Source organism: Propithecus coquereli, unplaced genomic scaffold (assembly GCF_000956105.1).
Source record: "Propithecus coquereli isolate 6110/MARCELLA unplaced genomic scaffold, Pcoq_1.0 Scaffold10, whole genome shotgun sequence".
NCBI lineage: Eukaryota > Metazoa > Chordata > Mammalia > Primates > Indriidae > Propithecus > Propithecus coquereli.
Genome location: NW_012133858.1, coordinates 18,772,824 through 18,786,729, shown reverse-complemented (window position 1 = coordinate 18,786,729; position 13,906 = coordinate 18,772,824). Strand labels below are relative to the sequence as shown.

The window sequence follows — 13,906 nt, the reverse complement described above, 5'->3', positions numbered from 1 at the left end:
AATTTTAATAGGATTCTCTAAGAATTCCTGAGGGAAACATGAGTAATATTTCTTTGAAATTCTACATCCACATCTCTGACAATTCAGTTCTCATCCAAATTGTGCTAGAAAAATGCCAAAAACCACTAAACTGTTTCCCTGTTAGAGTATGCAAGTAGTTGTATTTCTTCTCTAAGTGGTATTGAACTCAATTGTTGCACAGTCTGTAAAAGAATCTTTTCATGAGTCTTCAGTAATGAGGCTTCCCCCGCTTCTAATTGTATGTGGGTTTTTTGCATCAAGCCAGATGGTCTATTGAATAAATGGTCTCTTTTGCTCATCAGGTTATGGTGGAGAATTCAGATTTTACTCCCTCGCAAGTAGGGTGTCTCTTTACATTCCTCGCTCGGCAGCTTGCAAAGCCTGACAATACCTTGTTCGTAAATAGAACGCTTTTTGATCAGGTAAGTGTCTTTAACAATGAGAACTAGAAATTTCTTCTGTATACTGTACAGAGTTCACTGCATTACACTGTTTCTTAATATGACAGACTATTGAATAGATGTCTTATCAAGGAGAGGCCTGTTCAGGTTTTGAATCTAAATAGGTGTGTGTATGTGTGTGTGTGTGTCTTAATGATGTGTTCCAGGTAGTATGACTTTGCCTACTAACCTGGTATCATGGGAGTATGGTTTGTGAAGATTGGTTTATAGAGAATTCTGTTCTCTCAATTATTCTGTTGATCTAAATTGCCTAGAATTCTTTGCTCAAGAATTTTCCAGTTTAAGTACCCCATCTCACTGATAGTAAGACTTTGATGACGAACAACTGAAGAAGAGATTACTTTTGGAAAATCTGAATTTACTTACAAATGATTTTGACTCTGAAGATAATCTCCTAATCCCAGTTAAATATCTCCTACATATCTATAGGTGACAAAGAAAGTATTTTTTGTCTGGAGAAAGTAGCTAATAACGACTAGGATATACTAAGCACTTTACAGTGGCAGGCATTGTTCCAAAGCTTTATTTATATGTATGTGTGAACTCAATCCTCCCAACAGCTCTGAAATAGGGACAATTATTCCCATTTTACATATAAGGAAACTATATGTGGAAACTATAAGCCTGGAGAGATTAAGTAATTTATCCAAGGTCATACTTGTAAGTATTATTATTAGCAATAAATGTTGTTATTAAGTATTAATAAGGTTAGTATTCAAATTCAAGTGGCCTGATTCCTAAGTCCATGCTTTGCTTGGTCCATGGTATCAGGGAACTTAAACATAAGGTATATAGATAACACTGCCTTCTAGTGTTATATTTCTAAAAGTATAGAAATATGTGTCTAAGACACATATGAAATTGTTAGCATACCTGAACCTGATGTTTCGTGTACTAGGCCAGTCAGTTGGGAAAACACTATACGCTTGTGGTATTTGTTATTGCTGGGTATGGATGAATTGGTGATATTGAAAGGATAATTATTGTTTTTATTATGACAGTGTTATGGCTTGAGTGCTGGTATCAAATAAAAAATATTTTATCTTTGGCTAGGTCCTTGAATTCCTTTGTAGTCCTGACGATGACTCCCGACACTCTGAAAGACAGCAGGTATGAACTACTAGAATTGTTTTTGCTAAAGCGTGGGAAAAAAGACAGAGTAAGCTGGAAAAAATTCTTCTGTGCTAGACCTCACTAGACATAAGGGGGAATGACTTGTACCAAACCCTAATATTAAGCTAAAGTTAGTGGCAACCAGAAAATAGAGTGGACGGTTGTTGGAAGTACGGTTATAAGGAGCTTATATCAAACTAAATTCCTAGGTAGACTGGACCTGTCTTGCTTCCACCATGACGTCAAAGAAAATACTTCACCCTTCTGCATTACATAGCCACAGTTAGCACTTGTTTATACCCTGCATTCCGTCAGTGTCATTGATCTGGTAACCTCTGCTAGCTGCTATGGTCCTGAACCAGAAAAGCTGCAGGATCCTGAGTATTGGTCCACTCAACTTTTGAGAGTGTCCTAAAACCTCACTGCATTAGAGCTGACCATTCTGGAGACTATAAGTCATCTGTTCCTCCACTAGTTATTGTGAAGTAATAACTGTCTGATTACCACTTCTATTTATGCCACTTTCTTGAAGGTCCTTTCTAGGAGTAGGATTCTTTAAAAGCTTACCCACTGTAATTGTGAGCACTTAGAGTGTCAGCCCATTTAGTATTGATAGCCAGACTTGGTCAGGTAAGTAAAATACAAAAATTAAATACTTTGAGAGCTGTGCTGATTTTTTATGGTAATAATGCACAGCCAGGAAGTTGAGACTCAGCTAAAGATCATAGGATAGCAATAGTGACCCTTTCTTTGCATAGCTGTTGCCCAGTGACTGCTTCAGACTATCTTAGGAGGGAGAACAGCTGCTAAAATTTTGGCTACTGTTTTTTTTTAATTAAAAAAATAGATTTATGGGGTATAAGTTGAAATCTATCATGTGTATATATTATATAGTGGTGGAGTCTGAGCCTTTGGTGTACCCATGACCTGAGTAGTGTACATTGTATCCCATAGGTAATTTTTCATGCCTTGGTTACTCTTAAATTACACTGAATACAAATAGTAATGTGGACCCCCTCATTTCAGCCACTTAGTTTGGTAAAAATTAATTGTATGAACCCCAATATTTTTGTTTTATTTTATTGTGGTAAAATATACATCATGTAAAATTTACCATTTTAACCATTTTTAAGTGTACAATTCAGTGACGTTCACATTGTTGTACAATCATCATTACCATCCATCTCAAGAAATTTTTCATCTTCGCAAACTGAATGACCATACCCATTAAACAATAACTCCTTACGCTCTCCTCCCCTATACCCTGGCAACCACCATTGTGCTTTCTGTCTTTATGAGTTTGACTACGGTAGATATCTCATGAAAGTATTGATGCAATAATACAGTATTTGTCTTTTTGTGTTTGGCTTATGTCACTTAGTATAGTGTGTTCAAGGTTCATCCATGTTGTAGCATGTATCAGAATTTTCTTCATTTTTAAGGCTAAATAATATTCCATTGTATGTTTATGCCACATATTGTTTATCCATTCATCCATTGATGGACACTTTGATATTTTCTACCTTTTGCCTATTTTGAAAAGTGTTGCTGTGAAAAATCTCAATGATTAATTTTAAAAATTTAACATGTAAGCGTGGATACTACCTGTGGATGACAGATTTTTAAAGAACCATAAGACATAAAAGTGAGACAAAATCTCACTTCTTAAAAGGATATATGCAGACATGTTCAGCTTAGTGGAGGGTCAGTTCAGTGTTCTAAGGGCTTATTTGCAAACACTGTGGCATTCCTTCCATGTTTAAAAAGCAGAGCCATTGATCTTTTTCTAAGACATAACTACAATATGATCAACATTATAATGTTAGTCTACCCCTTGCTATGGGAAAGCAAGCCAAAATATCATCAAGTAAGAAAGCAAAAGAAAAAAAAAAATTATGGTCTACATGGCTGAATGCACTCTTAAAGAGCTAGTAAATTCCAAAGTGTTCTCATTCATTTATTTTAAATGTTCAGGTCCTTTTAGAATTGCTGCAGGCTGGAGGCATAGTTCAATTTGAAGAGAGTCGGCTCATCCGTATGGCAGAAAAAGCTGAGTTGTAAGTTGTTTTGCAGCCATATATTAGTTTTCTACAAAACTATTAAATTACATTTCTCTAACGTGAAGTCCAGTTTATTGATGCATTCCTGCTTTTTTAATTAGGAAAGGTTATACAAATAATGACAACAAAAAAAACCTAAGTGCAAAAGTTTTTGCCTTTCAGTTGAGTTCCAGAAGTTACTTAAATTTGCAGAAATTGGCAGGGTAAATTTGAAGTGTTTGTACAATTGTTTTAATATGAAAGTGGAATAGCAGTGTATGCTGTTTTAGTATTTTGATTTTTTCTTTAATATTTCTATAGTATTTCATAGACTTTTGACCATTATCTTAAGTATTTTAGAAACAATGCAAAATTTGACATAGGAGATAAGATACAATATGCTAACACTGCTATTTATCTAGTTCGTTGAATGTTTTATTTGAGATTTAATTCCGAACAAAGAAACTTTATAGAAAATGTTTACAAATTATCAATTGATATCTAACATATTGACTATTTCTTATGTTGCTTTAATATCTTTTTTGTACCCAGCTTTGAAATTTCTTATAAACATAATAATATTCAGCAGCACCTTAAACCTATAGGTAGAGAAATGGCAGATACTCATCTCCCTTAGATATTTAACATAACTTTAACAGTAGAAATCACATCTGCTATATTCATTTTTCTTAATACTAACTTGCTTGTCTGAGTAAACTTATCAAAACAATAAGCTAATAACCACCTGCCTGTTTGGTACACTGAAGTTTTTCTTTTACATTCTAGCTATCAAATTTGTGAATTTATGTATGAACGAGAACACCAATATGACAAAATTATTGATTGCTACTTACGTGACCCATTGAGAGAGGTGAGTTAAGAGACTGCTTTCTTCTTGCTTATTCAGTGTTCCCTCCTTACTGAGTAGAAATAACTATTCAGTAGAAATATTTGGACATGTGTTTGCTGATCTAAGGTTTTCTTTATTCACCAGATTTTTAATTGAGTGACTGCTATGAGCCAAGTATATATCGATAATTAAAACAGCTATAGTTCCTGCAGTTTTGGAACTTACGATTTAGTGATGGAAACTGACAGTAAACAAGAAAACCAAATACATGATTACAAAGTATGATAAGTGCTGGGGGAGAGAAACTGGGTGTCACTTTAGAGGAACTGACTTATCCCAAGCAGCCAGGGAAAGAATCTCAGAGAAAGTGACATAGAAACTGAGTTTTGGAAGTTGAGGAGCCAGTCAAGCAAAGAGCCAAGGGAAGAGTGTTCCAGGATAGGGAATGGTATATACAAAGGACCTGAGGTGGGGAAAAAATTGACATCTTCAAGGAACTAAACAGAGAGATCATATAGATTAAGCAAAAAAGGTATAGGTGGAACATAATAGACAAGGGTAAGAGTGATTTGAGATGAAATTGAGAATGGGGACAGGGATCACCAAAAAGAAAAGTATGATATTCCCTCATTAGGTCATTGAAAATAAGTAAATTGAAACCAAAACTAATTGGTACAGGTTTGTTGCTTCTAAAATTCTACGCTAAACTTTGAACAATTACTCATTTTAGTGTCAGTTTTTCATCAGTTAACTACTCTAAATAATTTTCCATCATCAAATAATGTTAATAGTTGTTGACTATGACTGGTACAGATAGTAGATAGTGACTAAATATTGCTTAAGTGAATGAATGGATAAATTATATTGTCTTGTGCTCTTCAGGAGGAAGTTTTTAATTACATTCACAATATCTTATCCATTCCTGGACACAGTACAGAGGAAAAGCAGTCTGTATGGCAGAAAGCAATGGATCATATTGAGGTACCAATTCAACAAAACATTTTAAACTTATTTGAGTGGTCGTTTAACCCAAATTAACTTTATGTTATTTAGACAATGGCAGGTATCATATTATTAAGTTGATTTAATTGAGGAGTAGTCTTTTTCATATAATTTTTTCTACTTCATATTTGTATTCCTAAAGCCTATGTCACAGCCAGTTTATTATGTCATGACTTCTGAAAATAGCCCATGTTCGATCAGCTAGTGACAAATTGGAATATTAGTGGGTTTTTACCCACTAAGTTCATAGAATGATTCTAAGAGTATTGCTGATCTTTTTTTTCCTAATAACATAATGGGAGTCATTCCCTCCAATCACCCAATGGACTTTTAGAAAAATTACTGCAGTGAGTTTTCTCTCTCGTATTTTTCCCTTCCTTATGTAACAGGACAATGATTCTGACCTAGCTTGGTCAGCTGATTCACTGCTTTTGTTTGTGCGTGCTGTTTTACAAGAATTTAAGAATTGACTTCAGTGTCAAAACAAAAAGTCCTTTTTAAAAACATGCTTATAGATGTCCAAATGGAGAGACTACATGTGTGAAAAACATGTGATCAGAATGTATTCTGAAAAGGGGCCCAAAAATCACTCCTCGCTTTAGTTTCTTTATGTTCATGACATACTTTTTACCTCAGAAACCAACAGAGCTAGAAGTTTTGTTGAAATCTATTCTGCTTTATGTTTATTTGTATGTTTTATGTTATTTATATATTCTATTGTGTTTATTTCTGATTATTAAAAAAACAGTAAGGAAGGATACTGAGGTAATCCTAGTTTTCAAAATAACATTTATATCTGCAGAGTTTCTTTCATTCTTCTCATATTCTCATAGCAACAGTCAAGTGATAGATTTAGAGATGTAGTGAAAGATATGATTATTCAATATGTTTTAAAAGTTTTTATAGTTATTTAAAATTATAAGAAAGGATGATCTCTGAGAAACATTGCACGTGATGTGAATACTTTGTTTTAGTTCCTGAAGGTTGTAAAGTTTCGAAAGCTCAGAAATGTGAACAGTATCTTCTGTGAAACATCTGGCTTGAAAGGTGGTGGAGTCAGTCATGAGATGTGTGGCCCGAAGTAATTTCCACACTCTCATGTATAGGATTGAGAACACGGCATATGTTATTTAATGTTGTCATATTCCTGCTAACAACAAGATGACTATATCTTGGCAAAAGAACCCAAGACCTTCTCCAATTTTGAGTTTTATATATTTTCCCTTTAATCATTTCATGTTCTTTTTCATCATCCTCTTCAAGTCTGCATATTTACTTTATGGTTCATTTTTCATTTCACCTCATCTGCATTATACAGTGGTTTGAGCACATGGGCTCCAGACATCCAAAAATGAAGCTATATCTCTCTGCCTTATGTGAAATGTGATGAATTAATCAATGAGCAAACAAATTACTCAGCAGAAAACTTAAGCTGTAGAAGAAAGAAGTATTTTTGCTACACAATTATTTTTGCTGACTATTTTTTCCACATCTGCACATTTTTTCACCTTGAACTTTTTATTATCTCTTAAGGCCACAATTACAAGCATATAGACTTTTTTTTCAAGGATTTCTGTGTCTTCAGTAATGTTAATATAATCAACATTAAATACATAGGGGGAAAAGTCATCATAATGAAGTATTCTAACAATAGACACAGATTATAGCTTAGTGATTCTTAACACCTCTGGGGCTCTAGACATCTTTTGAAAATCTAATGAAAGATTTGGACCTGTGCCTCATAATATTGCACATATGCATAGATTCATAATTCTGTTTATAGTTTTGGGGATCCACAGACCCCTAAAAGCCATTCTTAGATTAGGTCTGTGGACTCCAGCTAATGAATTTCTGGTTTAGATGGTTTTTCTAATATGGAGGAAACATGTTTCATTAGGTTTCTTTTTTTTTTTTTACATTTTTTATTTTGAAATATAAAAGGGATTCAGAAAAGAACATAAAATAAATGTATAGTTTAATTTTAAAAATTAAAAAGCAAACATCCTAGGCCCAGAACAAGAAAGAGAATATTTCCTGTACCCCAGACTCTTCCCATGTATCCTTTTCTGATCATAATTCTTTGCTTCCCTCTCCTCCCCAATATATCCATTATCCTGGGTTTTGTGACAATTTCTAGCCTTTTTGTATCCTGTTACTGCATATATATGCAACCCTAATATTTATGTTTTTGTTTTGCCTGGTTTTGAACTTTATGTAAATGAAATTTCATTCTATTTTTTGTCTTACTTTTGCTCAACATTTTGTGTGCGAAGTTTATAGATTTTGTTTTATGTAGTTGCTGCAGTTCATTTTTATCGTACAGCATTCCATTTTGAAAGTATACCAGTTTATCTATTCTGCTGCTGATAGACATTTCAGTTGTTTCTAGTCTTTGACTATTAAAAATAGTCTGTTTATGATCCTTCTTATATTTGCATCTTGAGCACAGCCATGTGCATTTCTCTAGGGCAGGGATTTTCAGTTTCATCCCCAAACCAGCATCAGCTGAGAATTTCATAGAAATGCAAAGTCTTAGTCTCAACCTCAGACCTACTGAATCAGAAACTCTAAGGGTGGAGCCCAGCAAAATGTGTTTGAACAAGCCCTCCAAGTGATTCTGATCAATGCTAATGTATAATCTCTGCTCTAGGGTGTATAATTGCTAGTTAGTTGAGATTAATATTTTAAACTTTATTGGATGCCAACGCTGTGTGAGAATTCCCACTGGCTCTGTATCTGCCAGACTTTAAAACTGCCAATCTAGTGGATGTGTAATAATATCTCATTTTGTTTTAGATTTATATTTCCTTAATTACTAATTCAATCGACAGCCTTTTCTTACGTTTATTGGCTATTTAAATTTTCTCTTTTGTACACTGCTGGTGGGACTGCAAATTAGTGCAACCTCCATGGAAAAGAATCTGGAGATACCTCAAAGAGCTAAAAATAGAAATACCATTTGCAATAGCACTATTAGGCATCTACTCAAAGGAACAAAAGTCATTCTATAATAAAGACATCTGCAATCGAATGTTTATGGCAGCACAGTTCACTATTGCAAGGTTGTGGAAACAACCGAATTGCCTGTCAATCCATGAGTGGATTAGTAAAATATGGTGTATGCATACAATGGAATACCACTCAATTATAAGAAGCGACTGTAATCTAGCACCTCTTATATTTTCCTGGATAGAGCTTGAGCCCATCCTCCGAAGTGAGGTATCACCAGAATGGAAGAATAGGCACTACATGTACTCGCCTTCAAATTGGCACTAACTGATGAACACTAAGTTGCTCACGCAGTAGTAATATTCTTTGGGGGTTGAGGGGTTGGGGGTGGGTAAATTCACAACTAATGGACATGACGAGCGTTGTAGGGGGGAAGGGGCACACCTCAAGTCATGATTTTTGTGTGGCAAAGTCATAACATGTAACCAAAATGTTTGTGCCCCCATAATATCCTGAAATAAAAAAAAAAAGAAAAAACAAAATTTTCTCTCTCGTGAAGTGCCTATTGAAATCTTTTGCTCATTTTTCATTTGAATGCCTCTTATTGATTTGTAGGATTTCTTTGTGTATCGTGGATGTTAGTCTTTTCTCAGTGAGATATATTGCAAATATCTTCTCCCCCTCTGTGGCTTTTCCTTTCAGTCTTTTTATGGTTCTTCTTAAGAAAAGGGTATTTTGTTCTTTTTTTTATTTTTAAGAAGACAAAATAATCATTTTTCCTCTTCTGTATGTCCTCTTTTCTTTCTTGTTTTTTTTTTTTTTATCTTTAGATCTGAGGTCCACCTGAAAGAAATTTTTGTACATACCATGAGGTCCAGTTAATTTTTTTAGAATACAGATGCCCAATTTGCCCAGCAGCAGTTATGTTAAAAGGTTGCGTTTTTCCATTGCTCGGTAGTGCTGCTTTTGTCATAAGTATATCAAGGATCTATGTACACTTGGTCTGTTTTTCCAGACCACCTTCTGTTTCATTGGTTTGTCTGTCTCTGCATCTGTACCACACCAATCACACTATTTATTTTTTTTTTAGAGACAGGGTCTCATTCTGTTGCCCAGGCTAGAGTGCAGTGGCCACGATCATAGCTCACTGCAGCCTCGAACTCCTGGGTTCGAGTGATCCTCCTGCCTCAGCCTCCTGAGTAGCTGGGACCACAGGCCCACACCACCACATCCGGCTATTTTTTTTTTAGAGACAGGGTCTCATTCTGTTGCCCAGGCTAGAGTGCAGTGGCCACGATCACAGCTCACTGCAGCCTCGAACTCCTGGGTTCGAGTGATCTTCCTACCTTGGCTTCCAAAGTGCTGAGATTATAGGCGTGAGCCACCGCGCCTGGCCCAAATTTTTCTATTTTTAGTAGAGACAGGTCTCACTGTTGCCTAGGCTGGTCTCAAGCTCCTGGCCTCAAGCGATCCTCCTATCTCAGCCTTGCAAAGTGCTGACATTGCAGGCATGAGCCACCGTGCCCATCCAACACTATTTTAAATAATGTTGCTATGTAATAAAGTCTTGCTGTCTTTAGGTAAGTCCTGGCTATGTTGACTTTTTATACTTTCAAATATATTTCAGAATCAGCTAATCAAGTTTCACAAAAATTTTTTTAACTTTGTGATTCTGACAGGCATTGCATTGAATCTGTCAATCATTTTGAAGATAATTGACAATGTTGACAATATTGGGTCTTCTCACCTATAATCCTTTATTTAAGATCTTTCTATAAAGTTTTATAATGTTCTCTATAGAGATTTTCCATCCTTGTTAGATTTACTGTCACAACTTCATATTTTCTAATGCTGTTGTTAATGGTATTAATATTTCTTCTGAAGTCAGTTTATTAAATTATACTTTCTAGGAATTTTTCCATTTTGTCTAAATTTCCAAATTCTTGACATAAATTAATTGTTTCTTAGCTTTTTAATTTCTGCAGATCAATAGTAATATCTCCTTTTTTGTGATATTGATTAGTTATACTTTCTCTCTTTGGAGAGGTATTAAAGTACTGTAAACTCCAGTTTTTTGTGTCAGCTAATTATTATTAATCTACAAATACTACTTAATGCAGTAGTTACTAGATATATCATGAATATCATAGTCACAATAACTTGTCTCAGTTTTATTTGGTAATATGCTATGTTGGTATATATTCAGTCTTTGCATTTTAGCCATGTATCATGGTTGTGTTTTGTCACAGTGTTCCCCCAGAGAAGGTGCAGTTGGAAAGGTAGAATAGTCGGTGACAGAAGCCAAGTAAGAAGATAGTTTCAAGAAGAAAAGGATAGCCAGTAGTGTCAAGGAAAGTTCAAGGAGAAGGCAGATTAGAGGTTTTAGATTTGACAGAAATAGGTCTTATACAGAATTTAATTAACAGTGGTTAACATCTTAGTCTCATTTAAAACTTAGGGCCTTAAGTTTGCTTCTTAAGACATGTGCAATTTCTAAATCCATTAGGCACCAGAAGTAAAGTTTTAGAATTCTTAGCCAGAGAAATTGCAACTATATTCTTTCTCATTTCTTCAAGTTATTACTTTAAGCTCAAGGTTGAAATTCATTGACAGGGAATTTGGGAAGCTTTTGTTCCTTCTGTTTCTCCTATAGATATCGTGGCTGAAATTCAGAATTTTACAATGCTTTCATTTTCTAAGAATTCTAAACTACCTTTTTCTAAAAAAATGAAATTCTGATTTTTTACATGGCACATTTCTAATTTTGCTCATTTGCAATGTGCCCTTTAAATTGAGGCCCTATATCAAGGTCTTCTGAAATGCAGTGTGGACGCTTGTGACAGTATTGGGGTTGGTAATCATGCTTCACGTCTATAGATATTCTGTTTAAATGAACCATTAAAGATGACTTTGTCTTTTCCTTTAACTCCAGGAACTTGTGTCTCTGAAGCCCTGTAAAGCTGCGGAGCTGGTTGCTACCCACTTTTCTGGACAGATTGAAACAGTCATTAAAAAACTTCAGGTAAATGTTAAAACATATGGGGAAAAAAGTCTAGTGGGGAGACAATGATTAAATTTCACCTAAGAAGTTTTGATTGTAGTAATTTCTTCAATTGATTGATAGCAGTTTCTATACATTGTCTCTGCTTGTGTGTTTGTGTGTGTGTATTTGAGAACAATTTTGTGATGATCTCTGTGTTTGGAAATGAGGGAGTTCATCTTTGGATTAATATATAACAAATATTAACATCAAAGAAACATTTTTGGAACTATAACCTGTACTTAGTTTAGAAGTCATAATCCACAAAAGATCCTTTCTTCTTTTGCTATAGGACTCACGACCTTTGAGATTTGTATTATTTATTTAGGACTTTGTCATCCTCAGATGGCATTAGTTTTGAGTATTTGGAATTTTTCTTGGAAAATCTTAATTAGAATACAGCTGCATACTGCTGAATATTGAGAAGCCCAGTCAGAAGTACTATTTAAATCACCTACTATTCCACTGCCCACTTCCCATGGGAGTGCTAGTGTTGGGCTTACGAACTGCTGTTATGGCCACAAGTGATAGAGTAGGGATAGGACAATGACAGGGACATGAAGCACAACTCAGAGTCTACAAGTGGCAATAATAGTGTGGGGAATACCTGTTCAAGGTGAAAACCAGAACAGCTGGCACAAGAGACAAAAATATGGAGTTCATTTATTTAAATACTTATCGTGACCCCACTTTGTACCAGTGTGCTAGGCTCTGGGGACACGAGTAAGAATGCCACGTTTCCTTTATTTTTCCTGTGGAACAGAGAAGCACTTACGCACATAACTACAGTACAGTGTTAAAACAGCTTCACTAGAGATATATAAAAAGTGCTGTAGGAACAAGAGAAGAGAGTGATGCACTGGGAGAAAGACAAATGCCCAGAGATACCTAAACTGGTCTGGAATGATTGGTATCAGTTTTCCAAGCAGAGAATTGGGAAAGGCTTTCTACATAAAGAAGACGTGGGGATGTAAAGCCCTGAAGGCATGAAACAGCATTCTCGGTCAGAGAATGGCCAGGTCTGTGCAAAGCATGATGTGGTAGGGTAGAAGTGGCACTAGATTAAGCTATAAGAGATCGTTTGGAGGGAAGGTACTAAATTATAGAGGCTGGAAAATATAGCTTGGGGCCTGATATAGATGAGTCTTATATGTGATGCTAAGAAATTGAAATTGAAGATATCTTCTGTGTACTGGAGAATTACTGACCTTTTTTAAGCAAAACTTTAACCAGAGAAGTTGCAACTATACTTTCTCATTTCTTCAAGTTATTGCTTTAAGCTCAAGAGTGAAATTCATTGACAGGGAATTTGAGAAGCTTTTGTTCCTTCTGTTTCTCCTATAAAGACTCATCCATTAATACAATAAGTATTCATGTACTTGCTGTGGGCCAAAAGCATTAAGTGCTGAGGATACAAAAACATAATGTGATCCCTCCTCTCAAAGAAGAAGACAAGCCAAAAGACAATTACAGAATAGTTTGACTTGAAGGATGACAGAGCACTGCCCAGGGTACTGAGGAAGTACGTGGAGTGACATGAAATCCAATCTAGCGAGGGGTGGAGGGAGGACGTTTCTGCTAAAGCTACTCTCGACCTCCAGAGCATCTCTCCCCTTTCAAAGTCAGCAGTTCTGGTAAATCTCGCCTGTTGTAGTGGTGGTATTGTCATTGTCCTTTAAAATTTAAGATTATCAATTACAGGGTTTTCTCTTTTTTGTAGTCTCTAAGGATGTTAAAAGACAGAGAGTCCTGGTAAATGAATATAATTCTTCAGATAAATATATAAAAGCTGAAGTATAATGGATAAGAAAAAGGTGGCTGTTTGGATGTGATCTAGATGCTTATGGAGTCTTAGACATATTTTTCAAAAGAAATGAAGTATTTATTTCATTGCAGAGCTTTATTGATTGTGTGAGTCACACACAAATCTTATAAACCACCTTTACTTTTTATGGCAAGAAATATGCCTCTGACCAATTGTTTTCAGAATTCTTGAAATGAAAAATAAGCCAGAATGTTAAGTTATAACCAGGAGGAAAGCCATGTAAAATGAAACAAAGTGATAGGGAAAAAATAGAAAGTCAAAGACTGATAAATGTATTTTAGAAGTCATATTCTAAATGACATTAATCCTTTCAGCTTTGAGAGTCCACTTGCTTTTTACAGGTAAGCTTTGAATATGTCAAAAAATAAAAAAAGAAGTAAAACTAAACAGTAATGATTTTCACTTAGGTTTTCCAAGAACGTAGAAACATTATTTATATAGTGTTCAAAGGTTTATCTCATTGAATCCTCACCGTTACCCTGTACAGAGACACAGGAGATACTGCTGTCCTGTTTTTTTTTCACTTAAGGAAACCAAATTGCTAAAAGAATAAGTGACTTAACACAAAGTCACATAGCAAATAAGTGGCAGAAACAGAACTCAGAT

The 13,906-nt window shown here is 35.1% G+C and overlaps 1 protein-coding gene across 1 annotated transcript in view; it reads left to right on the top strand.

Annotated features, from left to right (window-relative positions):
• The window catches only part of VPS8 (vacuolar protein sorting 8 homolog (S. cerevisiae)), a 213,907-nt gene that overhangs the window by 102,365 nt on the left and 97,636 nt on the right, over nt 1-13,906 (top strand). The window contains 6 exon segments of the mRNA XM_012640004.1: nt 324-443; nt 1,536-1,592; nt 3,570-3,652; nt 4,421-4,505; nt 5,367-5,465; nt 11,368-11,457. Coding sequence (XP_012495458.1) covers nt 324-443; nt 1,536-1,592; nt 3,570-3,652; nt 4,421-4,505; nt 5,367-5,465; nt 11,368-11,457 — 534 coding nt within the window.